Source organism: Mauremys reevesii, linkage group 1, assembly GCF_016161935.1.
Source record: "Mauremys reevesii isolate NIE-2019 linkage group 1, ASM1616193v1, whole genome shotgun sequence".
Classification (NCBI taxonomy): domain Eukaryota; kingdom Metazoa; phylum Chordata; order Testudines; family Geoemydidae; genus Mauremys; species Mauremys reevesii.
Genome location: NC_052623.1, coordinates 280,223,504 through 280,245,412, shown reverse-complemented (window position 1 = coordinate 280,245,412; position 21,909 = coordinate 280,223,504). Strand labels below are relative to the sequence as shown.

At 40.1% G+C, this 21,909-nt stretch overlaps 1 protein-coding gene across 9 annotated transcripts in view; it reads right to left on the bottom strand.

Annotated features, from left to right (window-relative positions):
• Nucleotides 1-975: 975 nt before the first annotated feature.
• EEA1 (early endosome antigen 1) overlaps nt 976-21,909 on the bottom strand; it is a 127,817-nt gene continuing 106,883 nt past the window's right edge. For 6 of the 9 annotated variants that reach the window (XM_039496798.1, XM_039496815.1, XM_039496836.1 and 3 more), the window contains 7 exons: nt 20,772-20,957; nt 20,220-20,351; nt 16,974-17,159; nt 16,155-16,393; nt 9,215-9,335; nt 8,760-8,858; nt 976-6,961 (listed from right to left, as the gene is read on the bottom strand). In XM_039496798.1, coding sequence (XP_039352732.1) covers nt 6,839-6,961; nt 8,760-8,858; nt 9,215-9,335; nt 16,155-16,393; nt 16,974-17,159; nt 20,220-20,351; nt 20,772-20,957 — 1,086 coding nt within the window. In that variant the 3' untranslated portion in view covers nt 976-6,838. Of the gene's footprint in view, nt 6,962-8,759; nt 8,859-9,214; nt 9,336-16,154; nt 16,394-16,973; nt 17,160-17,429; nt 17,553-17,649; nt 17,820-20,219; nt 20,352-20,771; nt 20,958-21,909 lie in introns of those variants that run through there. The other 3 variants (XR_005586839.1, XR_005586840.1, XR_005586841.1) reach the window with 3 other exon arrangements.

Below are 21,909 nucleotides of genomic sequence, written 5' to 3'. Positions count from 1 at the left end.
CAGTTTTAGTGCTTGTCTTCACTGCAATGTTAACTCAGACTCTTACTGGGGTGTTACCCCTACCCTAGCTGCTGTCCACACACAAAACCCTCTCTCAGTGTGGTGCTGGCTCTACACCCAGGCTAGCTGGCCTGGCCTGAGTTACATGCTGAAGTCCCAGGGCTGCTTACACCTGTGCTGGTAACCCATCCACTTTCCAATGAGGACTCAGACTCCATCACTTGAGTGCTGATAGTCCTCTAGTGATTTCCCCCCAGTGCCCGGAAGGACAAACAAGTTCTTCCACAATTCACTAGGAAACAATCGGAGCTGCTCAGTTTAACGCAGCACTAAGAACCATGGGATATGATCCCAGAAGTCCTAGCACCTCACATGGGTTTGTGTAGCACCAGACAGACAGTAATTTAGGTAAGGCTTTGCAATGTGGCTGCTTACACCCAAACTGGGATAACCTGGGTGCTTAGACTTGCGTGCCGATCACTCAGGTTAACACTGCAGTGAAGACAGACCTACAAAAGGGTGTTCAGGTGCAAAGTAAAAGAGCTTGTTAGACTATGAAGCAGTCTTTGAGCCTCTCTCACTCATGCCAGAGCAATACAGACTACACTGGACATAATACAAAGGTAACACTGTCAATGACAGACGGGACTGACTGCTACACACTACTTGGCCAATGTCCAATATATACAATAGCCACCTCTAGTAACTGAGTGTGGAGACAGATTTTGAGATAGAGGGGAAAAGCAAATGACTCTGAATGAAATTGCTGAAGGCTGAAATTAATTAAATAATGGCCCTTATCACCTCCTTGCAATAGTGAAAAGTTTCTTGGCAGTTCCTCCAGGAACAAGAAAATGGAAAGCCAAGTCTGCTCTCCAGTTTCTGGATTCCTGACAATCAGTCTTTAAACTAATACAACCCACAGTTCAAAATAATGTTGTTTAAGATGGGACAAGTGTGAAATTACAAAACTGGTCTATTAGAAAGATCTAATTTTATTATCATTCCTTTAGCAGATTAGAAAACAAAAGTAACATTTCAACAAGCATCTGTCCATCATACTTTATACAGAATTAGTTGATGCATGGTATCATTTTCTTGTCCACAACTTTAGTCATCACCCAATTGCAGAGTTTAGGAATTGCAGTGCATACTGGACTAAACTCTTTCACAATGTAAGGCACAACTACATGATCACAATTAGTAAACACAACACTGAAAGTAAGACTTAGAAATCAAGTTGATGAAAAAATGTTCATGCAAAGTCTATCTACACATACGTAAGTTTTGTACTATGCCCATTAGGAGTGTATGACCCAGTTTAAAAGAAGTGCAGTGTTCCATAGGTAAAACTGCATCATAAGGCAAACGTAATACATTATCTCTAAATAGTGGGTTAAAAACAAAGCTTTTTTTCAATTCTATTTTATACAATTACACAGAAAATTAGTCAATTTTATGCCCAATATTCACATCTGCAACCATAATAAACTGATCATTAAAATTCAGAAAAGAGGCAAACAAGGCAATATAATTTGTAGCACACGTCCATTACAGAAATCCATTCAGGAACTTCATATCTAGAGTGCTGGGAAAAAAAGGCTAAATTAAGAGTGGATTAATTAGTGGATGATGCTATGACAAAGCTCCCAATACAACCGTTGTAACCCAACAGACCATAACTATGAAAGTTTGTGGTAGTGATTTATTTCCTCTCCAACTGCTAGAGTTGTAGGATTAAAACTACAGAAGTAAAAAAGAACGACCGAGTCTACAATAATTAGAAATTAGTGGATACTGTTTAAACATACACAAAAAGACTAAAAGACTACTTTTACTTCTTTTTTTTTGTGACAGACACTTGCAAATTTGGCAGTCTCTATAACTGTTACATAACACTACAGTGAGGAAACCCTATTAAACTGGACTACTTGGTTGAATTACACACTGAGAGGTAGTTTAAATAAAATCATATATGGCATCGAGTGGTGGGCTAGATTTTTTTTATTTTATTTTCTTACAAAAGTGACAAATCCTATACAAGCAGCATTTTGGACACATTTCTATAAAAAGTTCCGGTATTCACTAACCCAGTGAGACAGTCTTATAATATCCCTTTGGTGACAGGAGTTGGGATTTAACAAGGTGATACAACAAAGTACTTTGCAACAGAGCCAACAGCAGGAGCTCTGGACCGGCCAGCACTGGCCTGTTGACATATAAACAATGAACATATTCTCCACAAGCCGCTCTCTTCACCCCTCTAACCCCCCCCCCAAAAGGCATGCAAAAAAGACTGGGGTTTTATTTTTAAATTTGGGAGGCGGAGGGAGAGGAAACTTCACCAAATGTTTTGCTTCTAAAACAACACTGTTCAGAGAGGGTTAACATCAGAGAGTTTTCCCATTTAATATCTTCAAATGTACTCTATGTAATCCAGTGAAAAGATACTCATGAACTTGCTGTATGATGAGTGCATAGTATAATATGTTATGCTGTGGACAAAAGCAGAAATGGTTAATGTTTACTACTAGTAAATCTCTTTGTTTTCTTAAAATCTTAATGTAAGTGGTGTGTTACGTTTTCTCTCTCTAAAAATGCAAATGGCTTTATTTAGAGCCCCGGGGGGGGGGAATGGGACTGACAAATAAAGGTACATGTTTCTCTACAAGAATTTTACTTTTCTGTTATTACTATTTCTGAAAAGTAAACCATTTAGTGACTTCTGGTGTAACTGTGTATATGTGTTAGTTTCAAACTTACTCTATAATCTAAGGTGAGTACAAGAGTTCCTACTTGGAGAATGAAAACTGATTGGCATGATTTTTTTTAAAATATGTACAATTCATATATCATTTTAAATCTTAAGATACAGCTTTATAAACACAGCCGTGCTTTTTAAAGACCTTGTCAATTCCTTTGTTATGTGTGTCCTTGGGTTATGCTCCCCTAGGGTGCAGAGAAATTATGAGTGCAATTCCCCTTAACAACAAAGGGGAGTTATATAGTTCAATGAGCAATCCAGCTAAGAATACCTCCCCACTGTGGATTGATTACTACATCTATGCATTCAAAATTGCCATTCCATTTATTGTATATTATATTCAGTTATGCTAGAAAGAAAAAAGTGCATAGTGCAAGTGACAATGATATTTCCTACTCCTCCAGAGGTTTTTGGAGGTTGCAATGAATTAATTCATCAGTTCTCAACCTCTTCCAATCATAGTATCATTACAGAGCGTTCACACATCACTCTAGACAATGTTTATTTTCCTTCTGGTCTTAAGCTCCAGCATTTTCCTTCCGATCTCCAGGTATTTGTCATAAATTTCAAATGTTGTAAGAAGCATTTATTCCCATATTGCATTTAAATTACATTAACAAACTAGAAAGGACTTGAGTTTCATGGGGCCCCTACTGCGCTCTGGAGAATATTCTGCTTTAGGGGTCACTTATTTTATGTCAAGCAACAGTTTGGCAAACAGCAATCATTTTTGGCAATAATCTGCAAAAAGCTACTTCACATTTTTGTTTCCAAACATCTTTTCCTGCTTCACTAAGAAAAGATTTTCCAGTGAGATGATCTCAGCAGTCTAAGTCATTCAAAGAGTGACAAAATTATTCCTCCTAATAAGCACCGGGTACTCCAGGATCCATTACAACTGGGTTAGTTCGTATCTTCCAAGAACAGGGTTCTCTTTAAAATAAAACAAACAAACAAACAAACAACCCCCCCCACACCTCTCTCTTTAGTGTCACATACCAGTACCAGCAGGTGTGTCAGAAAAGTGACTGCTTCTCTAACTCTTTAGTGTCTCAAATCTGCTCACAGAAGCAGGTGCTTCCTCCAGGTCTTTCTATCGCCAGTTTGGAGCTTTTCTCCATTATATTTTTTTATATTTCTCTTTCTCCTTGGTGCCTCCTAGTAGATGAAGGATCTTTGGACTACAGGAGTCTGCAGAAAACCAGCACTAGAGGAGAAAACATAGCAAGGTAGCAGCTAAGATCAAAGGAGCTCCTGCTCAGACCCAGCTACACACTACTGCACTGCCTTCCGTTCTGTACAACAATGTGGCATACGGCTTTAGCTGTTTGGGGCAGAAATGCAGCAACAGAAGCTAGCTCAGCAGGATCTCCAAGCCAGTGGTCCTAGGCTACTCAGAACTCCAGGCCAAGGTGAAACAAACATACCAGCAAGGGCTGACTCCAACAGCAGAAATGTGGCAGGCAAGCCTTAATTTATGTTCACCAACAGGATATGGTATTTGAAAGCAACAAGTTAGAGGTCCTTGGCCATTTTTCTGTTCTGACTGGGGTGAAATATGGTGCCAAGGAAGATATCTAGCCAGTCAGTCAGAGGGTTAGGAAAATCCCATGGGGCAGGACCTCCCACTCCTTTCAGTCTTCTTTGGCCCATTTGTTCCAGAAATAGCCGTAGCCAGTTCTTCTTGTGCTTAGCCCTTCCTCCTCAGTGGTTCTGTCAGCCCCCTCTCTGAGGGCAGTTCTGACTCCTACGGTTAAAAACTCGTTTCAAAAAATCCCCACTCCAATGGCTCTGATTCACCATATTTATTACCAGTCACCACTATATCAGGGCAGCCTGAGGGTTCTGAGCACTGACTATATTCCCCCTTTCAGCTCCTTCACATTGGTTTATGCAGCATGGCCTCTCTCTGCTAACCTACCACTGCCTTTCCTGTCTGGCCTCCTTTAGGTCAGTGGGTTTTACCTCACCTGCCTTTGTACTACACCAGCCAATTGTTTTTCTTACCAATGATGAGCTGGAATCTACAGGCAGAGGTGCAATTAAATTTTTCTCCTTCCACTTTCCTTTCATGCGAACCATATTGGCCTGGCCTGCCAGCAACACTGCTGAGAGTGTCCAGTTGCTCAGACCACCAGCCTGCCAGGTCTGTGATCTTGCACTAAGCATTAAGGAAGGAGAGTACATAATTTTGTTGTATATCTGTAAATCCACTTTAAAAAAAGCTTTAATGTTCACAGGGTATTACTGCATGAGTAAGAGACTTCAATCATGAGTGCTCATGCCCAACCCTACTCTTTCCCCCCTTAATACCTGCCTCTATAAATATGCAGAAAGCAGGTTTGTTTGTTTTAAAAACATTCCCTATCTCTTCAAGGGGCAGGTCACATAGAATGGGGCAGAAGGAAAAGCTGTAGCTGTAGAAGCAGCAGGGTCTTCACAACCATGAGACTGGAGAGTTCAATAAACTGAGAGTTACTCTACCATTTCTGCGGTTGTTAATTCATGCCTTCGATAAGATGGCATGAATGGAGATGGCTAATCTTTCATAATATTTATTCATTAGAACTTATAGTTAGAGTCTTTTTACCTTGGGCAGTTAGCGGGGGAGCTAGAGAGGCAATGGGTCTGGAAGATGAGGAATAACCCAGTTGCAATGGATCATAGAGCAGCAGGAGCCCACTTCAGAGAAGGAAAAATTACAGGTATGTACATTCTACTTTTTCTGCCTACACAACAAAGAGAGGTACATATGTGCATCACTTTTAAAAACTCATCCAGCACAAGTAGGGAGAAGAAAATATGACAGTAACGAAGTCTATAATTATATCCTCACCTCTTAATTAAATCTGACTGTTTTGTATATAAATAAAACAGCAGCAGGTTCAACCACAATTCTGAGCAGGCCAAATCATGAAACTATTGTACCAAGAAAGACCCAGGATTAAGAAAAATGCCAGCACCACAGGTTCAGGAGAAGCAGTGGAAAGACCAGGTCAGTTAGGCAGAGAATAATTCCAACCTCTTCCAGTTAATGTGGGGGACAAAAAGAAGATCATATAAAATGCTTGAGTCTCCAAATACTGCTCATTAGTAGGAAACCTAGCATAGGACAGTTGGGTGTTCCTCAAAGACCAACCAAGGACCTTTAAGGGCTTCTGTGGTTAGGGAAAGAAAAAGAATAGAACTAAGGATAATTTTTTTATATGTCCACAGATAGGAAAATCTAGAAAGTTATATTCTATTCAACAAATCTATAAATCAATATGGGAGAGCTTTATGCAACATTCCTAGAACAGGAGCCAAACTTGCAGTCCTGTTTCTAGCTTGTCTGTACAATTGCTAGTACCTTACTAGCAATTGTACAGACAATACACGTACAGATACTCCAATATCCAAATGCTGTAGCTGGGCGATGATTTAGGCACTGATACTGCAATAAGCGCTATGTGGCCAGACTGCTGTGACCACACAGAGCCCCATGCAGGTCAGCAGTGTTCCATGTGGGTACAGGTGTTTGCCCCCACTGCAGGATTGGAGCCTTAGAGAGAAAAATTCAAGAGCAAAAGAGGAGAAAAACTCCTAAAGAAATTACCAGGGGATTTAAAAGAATGTTAGTTATGCAATCAAATGCAACAATTAAAATGTAATTATGCCACTGAAACAGCAATATTTGATACACAAAATCCTTGCAAATTTTTGCAACTTACTGTTTTGAAAGAAACAAAAACTGCAATATCACATACATGTTTCTTCTGAACACAAAAATTAAAGATTAAAAAAATACATTGTTACTTCTCTGTTTAAACTTTATTTACAAATAACTGGGTGTTCCTAACGTAGACATAAAAGCTCTTTCCTGGGTAAATGGCAATAAGCTGAGGATGATCTGAGCCCGTCTCACAAAAAATACAATAGTTTTACTTAGTATCAATAAAACATTTTAAAATATACTAAATTTTGCAAGTGTTACAATCATTGTTCAAACTGAATAGTAGTCTGAGTGCTGTACGAAGTGCATCAACAGAAATTCTAATTCTAGCGTAACGTTTAAGTGCCATTCGAGATAACCAGTTATCCTTGTAAGTCGTTAAAACAAGTATCACAGACACGGACAGGCTTCTTAGAAGAAGGAGTTAAGGCATTCTTTGCGGAGCACTCAGCACAAAAGATATTTCCACAGTGTCTACAGTGATGCTGTGAAAGATGAAAACAACAGATACTGAATTGTCAATACAGCATAGTGGGCACAGTACATGAAAATAAATTATTACATAAAGTATCAGATCAATTACATATTTTCATTTCAGATGTGCGTTTAAATTTTTAACATTGGGGGCTAAATGGCACTTTGGATTTATATACAACTCCATCTCTAAAGGGCATAAGGGTAACATTTTCAGAAGTGTTTAAGTGGCTTAGGAGCCTAAGTCTCATTGACTTTTAAGGACTCGTAGGCTCCTAAATTACTTTTAATGGGATTTAAGAGTTACTTGAAAGTTTTACTCTCAATCCTGTTTAGGTTCATGAGATGCATGTTTCATGGACTTAATCAAATGGCTGAAATCACCCTATAATTCAATACAATGAGCAGTTGTGATAGACTATATCCTATAATATACTGAACAAATCTTATAGAATTAAGATAACTCAGTGAAGCTTAAATTAAACCTTAGTGAATTAGGTTAACACCCATGGGGACGTTGTATTAAAAATGCAATTGTGTATCTGTTGTTGTGGCATTATATACAACTTCTGTAGTAGGAAGGTGGGGATGCTAATGAACCTTTTCCATTATCAGTCTTTGAAGCCACCCTCCTAGGCGAAATGCATATACTAGTTCAAACTGGATTCTCCGGGGATCAACAGAAAAGACTTTTGGACAAAAGTTTGGGTTTTAATCTGGCTCAGGGCCTTCTTCCAACGGACAGGACCCCTGGTCCACAGAGGGCCCCAATCCTTGGAAAGACTTTGCCTGCTGAGACCTCTTAAGACTATGTGCTTGTTCTGAGCTGAAGCTCTGATGAACTTGTAACCACAAGGATGCCCCTAAGATGGGATATTAAATGACTGCACTTGCCAGAGCCCTTGTGAGAGCTGGGATGAATTCTGGCAAACTTAATAGCATGCATGTAGGTTCTTTTATTGTTTTTAGTATGTTTTCTCTGTAATATTTTTACCACAAGAATAAAATGGATTTGATTACAAAGAACTGTGTGGTAACTTGTATATGTAGCAATTACATTATCATCTGTCTCTGAAAAGACAGATGTCTGGTGTCCTAGGGCATCTGTCTGTGCTGGGATTGATACAGTGAAGGCAGGGAACTATCCAGTCTGGGAATGCCCCGGTCAGAAGGGAGAGAGACTCCTGTCTACACCCAAGAAAAGCAACACCTGGGGAGCTGGAAACCAAGACTGGGTGCCCTTGCTGAACCAGTGAGCAGAAATACAGGTGAAGTTTCCCTGAACTGTGACTCAGGAAATACCAAAGGACTGCAAATGATCGGAGGGGAAGCAGGATTACACTGACAGAGCTGTGTGTAAATCTTTTATTTCTAGATTGAGTCAGTGCTTAAAAAGTACTTCAAAACCAAAATATCACCCTAAAGTCATGCCTGATGTAAGAGAGTATCACTATTGATTTCAACACAATTACACTCATTTACATCAGGCCTGAATTTAAGTTTACAGAAATAAGCCACACTGATGTAAGTACCTTTATATTGGTAAAACCTGTGTCCACATGAGGCAGTTGTACCACTTCAACTATATCTAGTTCTACACAGATATAGTTAAAGCAGCACAAAACCTGTGTGTAGACAAAGCCTTGAGCAGTTTATTTATAATATCTGAAACAATACAAACCATCTATGTTTCTGAGCTGTTCTGAGGTTTAGGAGTACCTTTTAAAGATGCTCTTTAACTTTGCTTCAACTCCAAAACAGTTCAGAAAGAAAAAAAGTTCTAGAGAATCCCCACAAAGGCACACATACCCTTCTGACTGTCACTGAGAAGCCTTTCCCACAGGCCATACAGTTCTGTACCTCATTGTCTTCTGCCCATTTCCTGTTGAGGGCTTGTGTGTGTTTGATCTGGATGAATAAAACAAATACAGACTTTTTTAAATGCAAGTCCATTTCTTATTAATGTCATCTACTACGTCACACATGCTGTACGCATCAGGATAAAACACTGAGGATTAGTCATGGTGACTCAGCGTTAGAATGCCAGCTCACAGTTATTTAAATAAAAAAGAACGTTCTGATGTCCAAACTATGGGCTGAATTCTGAACTTACATGAAAGCTCCCATTGATATCAACTGCCTCCTGAGGTGCACTGGGCCTCATTTTAACACGTCTGGAGTGACAATACACTATTCAAGTCAAAATAGTTTTCATCACTATATATTGGTAAGGGCATGCTTAGTCACCACAATGTAATTTATACCTGTAGCGATTGGTTTTCTCGGCCTAGCTCTTGCATTGCTGCAGTTGTATTGTCCAGCTTTTTTTTCAGTTCCAGGAGTTTGGCTTGAAGCTTTTCAATTTCTCCCTCACTTTTAATACACCTGAAGATGGATAGCAAGTAGTAAATTAAACATATACAAAGCAATTCCTATCCTATTTGGCAAAATGTCACCACTGAAAGGTTTGGCCATGTGTCCATAACAAATAAATATATCACCATAATTAACCATTGTATTTCTTGGCTGGGAAATTGACGTAGTATTTTAACAATTAACCTAAGATCACATCTGAGCCTCACTCTCAGATGGAGTACCAAATGAGGGACAGCAGGGCCCAGATTTCAGAGGGGGTTCAGGACTGAATGCACTCCTACCAGCTGGAGCTTGCTGCTCTGCACAAGTGCAGAACAGGACAGTCTTATTAAGCAGCAGCAGCAATTCTGGCAGGCCACTCTGCAGCAAATCAAACAGAAAGGAGGTGAGAGAAAAAAATGAAGGTTACTTGCCTGTAACCAAGGTTCTTCAAGACGTACTGTACATATTCACATTCTTAGGATGTACGCCAACCAGTGCTATTGAACAGTACGGCCTTCAACTAGCAGTGCCTATCTGAATGTTCACACACACACCCATATCCTCCCCTCAGCATCTGAGCATGTTCTGAGGGCAGGGCTATAAAGGGGTGTGTGGCAGCAGTCACTGGCTCAGTTTCTTCCACTGCTAATGAAGAGCCCGAATAGTTAGGACTTTGCAGGAGAGGGGAAGGGGGACAGGGAGTGTGAATATATAAAGTCCATCTTAGAGAACCTTGCTTATGGGCAACTAACCTTCATTTCTTCTTTGAGTGTCCTCTGCACACTCCCACTCTTGGGACAGTTTAGTCAGCAGTATGTAAGAATTTCAGAGTCCACAGGTTTGGCCAATCGCAGCCCCCACTGGCCACGGTTCGCCATTCCAGGCCAATGGGGGCTGCAAGAAGTGGCATGGGCCAAGGGATGTGCTGGCCGCCACCTCCCACAGCCCCCATTGGCCTGGAACAGCGAACCGCGGCCAGTGAGAGCTGCAATCGGCCGAACCTTCAGACGCTGCAGGTAAACAAACTATCCCGGCCCGCCAGCAGATTTCCCTGATGGGCCGCGTGCCAAAGGTTGCTGATCCCTGAGTTAGAGAATATGGGTCTGCTCCTGCCCTCAAACAAAACAAATAGCATTTGGTGTTGAACTTTGTGGCAACCAGATCTATATTTGGAGTAACCCACAGAGCAAAAATGTCCCTGATTACAGTATCCTTTAAGGCCCATTTGTGCATGCAGGAGGATTTTCTGCTCAGTTGGTCCGCTAACTGGTTGAAGGATTCTGCTACATGCAGAGCTACCATATACACCTCATGAAGAATATACTACTCCCAAAGCTTTATTGACTCCTTGCAAAGCTGTGAAGTGCAGGCTCCTCCCTGTTTGTTTATATAATACATTGCTGTCATATTGTCTGTGGCTACCTGAACAACGTATCCTTTCATCTGAGGGTGGAAAAATCTGAATGCCAACCGGATTGCTCTTAGCTCCAGAATATTGATATAAAGGGAAGACTTCTTGTGGTTCCAGAGCCCTGTGCACCCCAGCCTGTTTTCAAGGCATCTGTTGCAATTATCATGGAAGGTGATGGAGAGTTGAACCTCACTCCCTTCATTACATGATCCCGATCCATACACCATAAAAAGTTTTCTGGATATTGTTTGGAATAGTAATTATTAGCTTCACTTTGTGTACTCCATATCTGAAGTTTCCTGTCACCCAATGTTGAAGTGGTCTCATCTTTAGTCTCACACAGAGTGTGACATGTCATTGATGCCATGAGACCTAGTAAGAAGAGGAAGAACTTCACTTTCTGAAATAGATTCTGAAAGAGAAACTGAATGGTATATGACATCTTCAGGAACTGTGAAGCACTGGCAGTGATTTCTTTTCACTGGAAGCTGCTTTTAGGAGAAAATCAAAGACACAGAAACATGAAAATCCCTTTGTGACGGGATGTCATCCCTGGGGTGCAGTTCGTGAAATGTGGGAATCGCTGCGCGCCTCTCAGACACACAACTGGGTTGGCTCTATTTTCACACTGCTTGGTTCGAGACACAGCCAGCCTCACCAGGCCCTGTTATCATCCAACACGACAGCAGGTGGCACCACTCACCTAAACTGAGCTACCTGAGTGCAATACCAGACAATCTCCCACCTCCCCAGGCACATGCCCCCTGCTAGAGCATAAACGCAAAATTATACCATCTTGCACTGCACAGGAATCTGTACAATGTAAGTTCATAAATAGTTCGCTTTCCCCTCAATGTGGGAAAGATATGCAACAAGCTTGTGTTAACCAAGCTGAGATTTTTCCCCAGACACTTCACTCAAAGGCACACTGGTTTAGATAAAACAAAATATCGGTTTATTAGCTACAAAAAGATAGATTTTAAGTGATTATAAGTGATAGCAAACAGATTAAAGCAGATTATCTAGCAAATAAACAAAACTGCAAACTAAGTCTAAACTACTAGAAAGATTGGATATGAATTAGCAATTTCTCACCCCAGCTGATGATACAAGCAGTGCACCAGGTTTCCATACAAAGGCTAGAAATCCTTTTAGTTTGCAACCTGCACCTCCCCTAGTTCAGTCTTTGTTCCTCAGGTGTTTCCAGGAGTTCTCTTGTGTGAGGAATGTAGGGTGACCAGACAGCAAGTGTGAAAAATCGGGACGGGGTGGGGGAATAATAGGAACCTATATAAGAAAAAGACCCAAAAATTGGGACTGTTCCTATAAAATTGGGACATCTGGTCAACCTAGAGGAGTGAGACCCCCTAGATGATGTCACACCCCAACTTATATAGCTTTTACATATGCTGGGAATCCTTTGTTCCAAAAACAGTTCCAAGCCCAGTGTGTGAAAAAATATAGGTACCCAAAATGGAGTTAAGTATCATGTGGTCTGGTCATGTGCCCTTGCTGAATCATAGCAGCCATTACTTACAGGCAGGCTGAAATCTTTATAGGAAGGGTAAGCTTTTTCACAGCCTATTGTCTTTGTTGATGAGCCATTAGCACTATCTAGCTTCATCACTGTTGTACCTGAAAGGCTAGCTCTGGGTGTTTTCCAGAGTAAGCACATTTGAAATCCAGGTCCATAGTCAATATTCATAACTTCATATACAAAAATGATATATGAATACAAATAAGATAATCATATTCAGCAAATCATAACTTTTTCAATGACATCTCACATGACGCATCTTGTACAAAATGTATCTTAATCATGCCATAATCATATCAAAATAATTTCACTATGACGAATATGTGGTGTAGTGGTTTTCTTCTCAGAAAAGCTGCCACTATTCACAGGCATTTTGTAAAGACTCTGGGTGCAGTGGAAAGGCCAAAGGAAAGACCTTGTACTGGAAACGGTTCTGGTCTATGGTGAAACGCAGGTACTTCCTGTGCGATGGTCTTATCGAAATATGAAATTAAGCATCTTTTATGTCAAAAGCAGCAAACCAAAGAAAAGGACACAATAATGGAACCCAGAGTTAACATTCTCAAGTGAAACTTTCAAATATATGTGCTTAGCTTCCTCAGATCCAAGACTGGGCAAAGACCTTGTAATATCTGGATTAGGAAACAGTGTGAGTAGAAACCCCAATTTCTGAAATTTACCAGAACCTCTTCTATCAGTCCTTCCCCGAGTAAAAAGTTGATTTCAAACAGTGGCATAAACAGCTCCAAAGAATAGGGGGATAGAATCCAAAGTTGGTTTGCTGCTCTCTAACCCCATGTCAAACTGAAGGTCTATCTGTCAGAAGTAGTGGAGGATGAATTCTTTTGTCTCAGCTTAGACTTAAATGGATGCCTTCTATACTGGTCTTAGGATGATGATGATGATTGCTGTTGTTATTGCTACTGGTAGTATTGTCTACCTCTGTTGGAATATGAAGAATAATGAGCACAATATTGTCTGATATCTGAAGGCAAGTGTAGGAATTTTTCTCTTAAAAAGCTGTAAGAGACTCAGGGACCTGGCAGCTGTCTAGTCTCTTTCATTTTCTCTAACAATTCATCCATTTTTGAGCCAAATGGATCATCTCTCTCAAAAGGAAGATCTTTAATCTTCAACCTCATTTCTTAGGGCAGAGAAGAGGTGTGTAGCCATGCATGTCTGTGGATAGTTACTGCTGCAGCTGATATCGTCCTGATCTTGATGATGTATCAAAAGCATCAAAAGACACTCTCAATGCATGCATAGCAACATTTAGACTCTCTTTAATAAGAGCATTAGACAGTCTGCAGTGTTCCTCAGGAAGATTCTTTGTAAAAAAGAGAGATCTTGTCCTAGAGATGAAACTGTTATCTGTCCAGGACAGGTAGGTAGTTAGCTATTCTCATGTTCAGAGAAGCTGAAAAAAATACCTTTCTTCCCAGCAATCTAATTATTTCCCTTTTCTGCCACTGGAGTAGAATGTAAATGTCCCATTCTTGAACGTTGCACTGTTGCAGCTACCACAAGAGAGTTAAAGGGAAAATGAACATGGAAAAAAGAAAACTCTTCATATGGGATCTCATACAACCAATCAGCTTTTTTAGCAATCAGTTGATATGAAGATAAGAGCATTCCATGCTGATTTTGCTGGCTGGCAGAGACCTTCCCAAAGAGGCAGAGATACTTTCTCAGTAGATATATTCCCCAGTATCAAAAAACAGGATAAGGAGTTTCCTGAAGTAAACTGAAGGTAATTTTAACTTAGACACCATTCTGCTTACTGATTCCTGTAGTTCTATAGCATCCTCAGATAGTGAGGGAGCTGAGGCTACTCCAATGTTTTCCTCAAGGGAGGATTTGCCTGTGGGTTCTAAGTCTTGATGCACAATACCAGCTTGTGAAAACACATCAACTTCTTTCTCATCACAGAGAATATCCTGAATTTTTGTAGGGGACCTATCTCTTGGTCTCAGATCCAATGGTGTAGGATCTGAATGCCTGGGATCCAACACATTAGTATGTGCTGAAGTTTCCTTGCCTCAGTGTGGAATCAAGGTCATTGCAGCTGAATGAGGTTGAAATGGAAGCCCTGGAATTGGCTAGTATGGCCAATGCATCCAGGAAGATACTTGCTACTCATGCCAATTTGTCCAGTTCTGTAGCATCTCTCAGTAATGAGGAAACATCAACTTGCAATAATCTTTGTCACAAAACCAGCCTTGAGGTCGAGGCTGCAGGTAGATTGATGTATCCATCTCCTTTTCTAAATGTGGATCAAAACCCAGAACTGACAAGGAACAAGGTATTACAGAGGTAGGGATCCATAGCTTTTTTGGAAGCAGGTCTGAGGTTTTTGTTGCTGACTGGGCAGTCTTCTTCATTTTTGTATGCTAAAGAAGGATCATGTGCATCTGTGGTAGTGCTTGGAAGGAACTGAGGCAGTAACTGCTTCCGTGCCCCCTTTTATAGCCCCCTTCTCAGAATATGCTAGAACACTGATGGGAGGTGTATGGAGGAGGCACACGAATGCTCAGAATAGGCATTGCTAGAATAAGTTTGTACCATTCAACGGCACCAGTCGGCGCATATCCCAAGAGTGGCAATATGCAGAGGACATTCAAAGAAGAAGCTGGTTTACTGCGGTCCCTTCCTAGCCACAATTTAATGCCCAGGTACAAAATGTAATTGGTTAAAGCCTATTTTCAAAATGTTTTCATTTCTGTGTTTGTAACCTTGTTGCAGAAAACTGGCTCTGATGAGTTTAGCACAGCAGGGGGACTGCTGCTGGAGATTTAAGCAGCTATTAAAAAAAAGTCTCTAGCCCTTTTCCTTACAGACCTAAAGCTCAAAACATAATTTGTTAAGGAAGCTTGATGGTCAGAAGAAGAGTTTTCCCACAGATACCCTCATAAAGGGTTTCCTTCATTTCACAAGTGGGTTCTTCCCTCATGCAGACCTCAGGATGCCCTCCAATCCTGCAAGCACATTGCTCTCGTTCAGTCCTCCGCTCCTTACCCTGCAGGCCTCCTGCAATCAGGAGAAAAAGAGCTCTGCTTCTGCAGAGTTTAGGAGATCTGTAGTAGAGGTAGCAGGAGGGATCTTAAGAGGTCAGAAGCCTAGGATGGGAAATCAAGAGGCCTGTGGGAGAGGGTAACATCTAGTGAGTCTGAGAAGAATGTCTGTCCTCTTTACGAGCTTTAAGAGGCTCGCAATGGGCCCAACCATATGCTGAGTCCTAGAAGGGTCACCGGTGGCCACATCTGAAAGCCCAAAAGCCTCTTTTGTATTATAGGGGGATGACAAGTCTGTTCTAGATCACTGGGAAGTTGACGAACCTATTCTGACTCTGAAACAGAGGATCCTCAGTGGAGGGAGCCCCAAGGAACCAACTCAGATTATGGAAGTCCCCTCTGCAAGGCCTTCTAAGATTCATGAAGGCTACTGACTGTCCCTCCTAATGCTTGCATGTGTGCAGGATGGATTTGGAGAGGCTCCAAAAGAGCACAATTAAGGACTTGCAGGGGATGGACACGAGCCTCTTAAGGTCAACGTGGTTTGGGGCCTTGGTGAGCATCTTGAGTCTCATGAGGATGCAACTCATGATGCACCTGCCAAAGTTAGCAGGAGGTGGGCACTCCATCACAAAGCCCACAGGGTGTGGAGGCTCTTGTTTGGTTAGCTGGTTGACTGGTTCAACAGCCTACTAAGACTTGCTGGGGTGAAGGAGGGGAGCCTTCACTCTCTGGAAACCCCTACCTGGAGCACTGGGAGCAGTACAATACATACAAAATGTACATAGAACACTAAGAAGACTGAAACACTATTTTTCAAATTTTAATTTATCGTTTTCTTAATAAGCAACCGAAAGCACACACCCACATTACACTCACTGACTTACCTCTCTAGCAATGCTCTCCTCTCATCCTGATTATTTTGTACTGTTGCTTCTAAAACTGCAATCTCCCCACGCAAATCATCCGTCTGTTTCTCTAGCTCACTGACCCTCCTTTGACTGCTCTGCCACTCTTTCTTCATTGTAGCGAGATTTTCATTCAGAGCTGTGATCTGCATCGTGAGCTTGGCTTCCACCTCCTCACATTTTCTGTTTTCTTCTTCTTTCTCTTTTATCTCTGTGCGCTGAGAAAAAAGGAAACATTGAACAATGAGCTATCAAATAGCTCTGAGTTTGTAACCAGGTTGGTGTGTTATCAACTCCAACATCAAAATTAAAATGATGGTAACACTTATCTCTGGTACATCTGCAAAACCATTTTTGATATTTTACAGCTAATGGGGAGTTATTCGGGCATGTTTTTTCAAAGAGTGACTTTTTCTAATGGAACAATGTTCCTTATAAGTGAAAGAAAACTAGATTCTGCCCTTCTGGTATTGTTTAACTCAGGCAGAGAAATGAAAAACCATGTACTTACAATTTCAAAACTAAATTAATTTTAATTCATAAATGGCTATTATACGAAACAAATGCCTGCTTATGGTCCCACTATGGATTTATATCTATTTGTCAAAATAGTGCTGAGCCTATTCTCCCTGAGTTTTCCTACAATATAATCTGTCTCACATTGAAGGTTTTTGGAAATATTTACAAACCATTGATTAAAAATGTAAATGCCATGAAATTAAAATTAAGTCTGCCTCCCTCCCTCTTTGAAAGGAACCAGAGACGTGCTAAAGACACACAAATTCTATACATGCTCACCAGTTTAGTTTCAATCTCAACACATTCCTTCTTCAGTTCTTCCTCTTTTTTTTTCAGCTGATCTTTGATAATTTGCTGATTCTTCTTCTCCTGTTCAAGAGCTAAATTCATGTTATCTACTTTGCCCTGCAGCTCTAGTTTCTGTTGAATCAATAGCTGCTTTGCATCCTTTAGATTTGTCATCTCCTGTTAAAATACAAGTTTAAACTATCACATAGAGTCTAAAAATAAAATGGTAAAACTTATCTGTGAACTAACTTCAGACTGAGGATAACTATTTCCTGGGATAGGAGAGCAAATGCCTTTATGGCACAAAATATCAACTGACTGTGACATTATAAAAAAAAAAATTAAGTTCGTTACCTAGGTTACAAATTACATCTTGGATTACTACAAACAGAAAAAAAAATTTCTAATTTACTTCTCCACTAAAATAGTGGAAATTATGTTTGCTTACTTTCTGCCTTTCTGTCAAGTAGTAGGTTTGTCAATTTCACTTTTCCTTAAGTCGGATTCTAATAAATTTCACTGTCAGGTTTTCTGCACTAGGTAAGTGTCGCAAGGTGGGAGTTACAAACCCTGTGGTGGCAAGAAGGGAATTTTTATTTATTTAATCCACTGGAAACAATTATTGCATGGAAGTGTTTCTACAGGTCTTAAGTTTGTAAATATTTACCTACATATTGTACTGGAAATAGGGGTGCTAGCTTTTCGTAGGACACATTCCATTGAAAGTCAAGACAAAACATCACAAGGATAAAGTCTTTTTTCTCCTTTCAAACCCATGGGTGGATGATATGGCCACACTTGCTTTCATAAGTGGAGATATTTTTGGTTTCAGTCTGACTGCAACCACAGAGAACAAGAGGTGAATATTAAGCTGACATCCCAGTTTGTGTATGTTTTAAAATTCTCTGCAGCTCTGTAAATTCCTTCTTTTTTTAGCACACAGGTTTCAGGAAGTGTGAGACAATTATAGTTAGTGTTCCCAAAATCAAAATGCATTGGGCATTGAATTCTCTGGAAGCAACCATCATTTTTAGACACTGGATCACAAAAGAACATCTGAAAGCCATAGTATTTTTTTTGTATTTCCATAGAACTTATAAATATTCAGGCTATTTTAAAATTAATTTACTTTTATTAGATTGTAAGCTGTTTGTGGGACGGACTGTGTCTTCGTTTATACTCACAAAACCACCTACAACATTGGAGAGGCCAGCAGAAGCAAATACATTACTATTAATAAATATAATATGTAATTAAATGTAGAAAATGTAGCCAGGCTGACTTTTAAAAGTGTCAGATTTCAGAAGAGACAGAAAAGATTTAGAGATGTTAAATGTAATGAGCACTTATAATACAAACAAAGACTACAAAAATAATTCAACACTCTATCCTCCAATTTTTTTCTTTTTCTTTTCTCTCTCTCTCTCTCTTTTTTTTAAAGTGAAGTATCCGTTAAAAGATTCAGTCTTGTCTCAAGAGTGATTTTAAAAGTAGTTTCAACAAAATTGGTTTAACTAATATTGGTTTGGTATTTTAATGTTGCAATAAATTACAAGCACTGAAGAGTGACAGGTAGGTACATTTTTAATGAATGTACACATTTTTTTTAATTAGGAGTGTCGCTTTTAAAAATCAGAGTTCAGGTTGGATACAACCATTCAAAAACAGCTTTAAATCCTCCCATCCTGATAACTTCACACTTTACATAGCTTTCCTTATCAGTGAGAACATGTACCTTAATAAAACTAAGATGTTGGTTTTGCTTTGGGTTTTTGGTTTGTTTCTTGTTTTTTGTTGTAGGGCTGGAAGAGGCTGTTTAATTTCCTCACTTCTCAGAATTTGGGGGCACAGAGTGAGAACTTTTCCTCTTGTCCACTTTTTATTAAAACATTGGGAGAAAGCCTGGATATTTAATTGCTTAGAGTCATCTATATAAAAGGAGACAGCAGGGTCTAGAGGTTAGAGTACACAATTTGAAGTCAGGAGACTTGGATCACAACCAACTGACCCAGTCTTGCTGTGTGACCACGGAGAAATGACTTAGGCCTAATCCTCAAAGGGACTTAGGGATTGCAACTCCTAACTTTTAGGCCCTTGCCACCTCAGAGGAATCTACAAACCCTAGTTAAGGTGTGCAGGCTCCCTATAGAATACGTGGGGAGAGAGAGGCTTCTAAGAATGGGATCCACAGAAGCTAGCACACTAGGCAGGGAGCTGCCTAAAGTAGTCAATGGGAGATACTGAGGAGAAAGGTGGGTCCTAGCCCTGCCCCTCTCAGGGAGTGAGGTGCCTCAGTCTGGGCTGGAAAAAGACACCTATCTCTGCTTGTAACCCACAGCCAGGGTCCCTCTCCTGGAGTCAGGTGCATAAGCTGTTTCTTACAGAAGTGATGGCAGTGCACATCTAGCTCCTCACAAAACAGCCAAGGAGCAGAGGGGATGGGAAGGCCTCCCTTATAATCTTTAGCCCAGTGGTTAGTGTACAGAGTCAGAGTGTGGTAGACCCCAGTTCAATTACCTCCTCTGCCTGATATGGAGAGGGAAATTGAACTTGGGCCTCCTGCACAGCAGGAGAGTACCCTACCCATGAGGCTATAGACTCATTCTCACGCTCTGGGCCAAAGCATATTTAATTATTTATACTCAGTAGAACAGCTTCAACAAGAGACACTGACTCACATCAAAATAACCTGCTTTGAGCAGGGGGTTAGACTAGATGATCTCCTGAGGTCCCTTCCAACCCTGATATTCTATGATATTCTATGATTCTGTGATAGCCCAGTGCTCGGAGAACACCAACTGGACTGGGCCCCACAAGATAGGCAGGACCATCTATCTTCACCTGGTTTGAGGATTCTGCTGGGGCTTAGCCATGAGAACAGGTGCCTGGAAGTCTAGACTGAGGTGTTATATACTTACCCAGTGGCAGAAACTTTGGCACCTGGGGGACTTTTACAGAAAAAATTTAGGCACCTCCAGAGTTAGGTGGGAGCTGACCAGAGGTTTTGAAGATCTCAGTACTGCCTAAAGTTTGGACTGGGGTGCCTGATGTGGGAGTTAGGCTCTTAAGTACTTTTGTAGGTATGGGCCTTAATCCCAATGTGCTTGAGATCCTTTGTGTGTAAAATGGAGATAGTAATACCCATCATTGCAAAGCAATTTGAAATTCTCTGACTGAACATTAAGTTTGTGCATTTTCTTATTACTATCTGTAGTTCCAATTTGTGTCTCAACATACCTTCTCAAATTCTTGCTTGCAGGTCCTAAGCTCTTCACTCAATTTAGTACTGTCTTTTTCCAGCTTACTCTTTATTTCCTGGAGCTCTGTTGTTTTAGATTTTTCATTAACCAAATCTTTTTCTTTCAAAACCTTGGAGAAAAAAAAATCAAAGGAAAAATGGGACCTCATCCAGACTTCCACAGTTATTAAAAACCTCTTGATTACAAAGATTGTTGATGGGAGAATGATTGTATCAGACCTCCATCCACAATTATTTTGTCTGATCTTAGAGAAAACCCTATCATTTAGTTTAATCTTTAAAATCAATAATCTGTTTTTTCTTTTCACATTCATTTTGTTCAGTACATGGCCCCTCGGGGATAATTAACTTATGCTGAAATTGTTTTAATATATTCTGCCATTTCAACTATTTGTTTAAAATCTTTTATGTATCAGTGGTCCAGTTAACTGCTGTAAGAGCAGGTATAAATTGCATTAGCACAATATTTCTAAATATGTTTTCACTAGAAAACAGGAAAGAGGTGAAAGGTAATGGGAAAAGTAAGTTACCTTGTCTTTCTGGATTTCCTGTAACATTTTGTTCTGTTCTTTCAGCTGCTGTTCTTTCTTTGACACATCCTGCTCTAGAGTAGACTTTATAGTCTTAAGTTCTTGGATCAACTGATTAAGGTTACCAATTTGATTTCTGTTTGAAATTAATTCCTCTTGAGCCAGAGCAAGTTTCTCCTCTGTGGACTAATTAAAAAAACAGTGCTGAAAATCATCTGTCAAAGCCATTTCAAGATCTCCAGATTAGTCACAATAATTTAAACACACGATATGCATCTGCATGGAAAGACTAGCTTCTGGTGCATAGTACTTCATTTTAAAATTTCAGTAGAACACAGTTAGTAGACTAACATCTGGGGAAAGAAAAACATCTCCAATAATGTTTCCAGTAATAGGAGTTGGAGTTTACATGTTTCAAATGCATCAAGAAGAAAAGAAGGAAAATACACAGTAAAAAAATTAATGCAAAACAAATAAACTTATTTCTTCATGCACTTGAATTGCTCTATGATTACAGGTAGTTGTACACATGAGAAATAGATAAAGTGGTAGGATGAGATTTTTCAGAAGCATTCAGTGCTATCTTAACTCTGTTCCTGTTGAGTTTTTCCATAGACTTCAATGGGAAGAGAGTTAGGCCCCTTATTAATGCTTTTGAAAATCCCACCTGTCTTGTAGCAAAGTCCCAAACTTTTTATGGTTTCTCTCTTTCCCTCATATGTCTAACCTGTCTTCTTGGAAAGTAAGTTCTTTACATCCTCTTGTTGGTACAATGCCTATAACATTGTGAGAGCAACAGTAAAACACATAAGTAATAATAAGGTAACTGGAACTGAATGAAATGACTGTTAAGTTGTAATTAACAGCTGTTGAGCAATTATGAGAGAAGCAAACTGAACTTTATCTTAGGGGAGGGCAAATCAGGAGCAGAAGTAATAATTTCAACACTTTGTCATGGACAAAAGAGGTTGAAATTCATTTCCAAAAGGTACTTTGAGAACAGTGTCTGAGTTAAGCAAGAGCAAAGGAAGAGACAAATTATGTGAAAGGGTGCTAGGTGTGTAAACACACAAATTATATAAAATTGGTTCAAGTCCCAATTAAGAAGACATCTCTATTAACCACATCTTAATTAAGT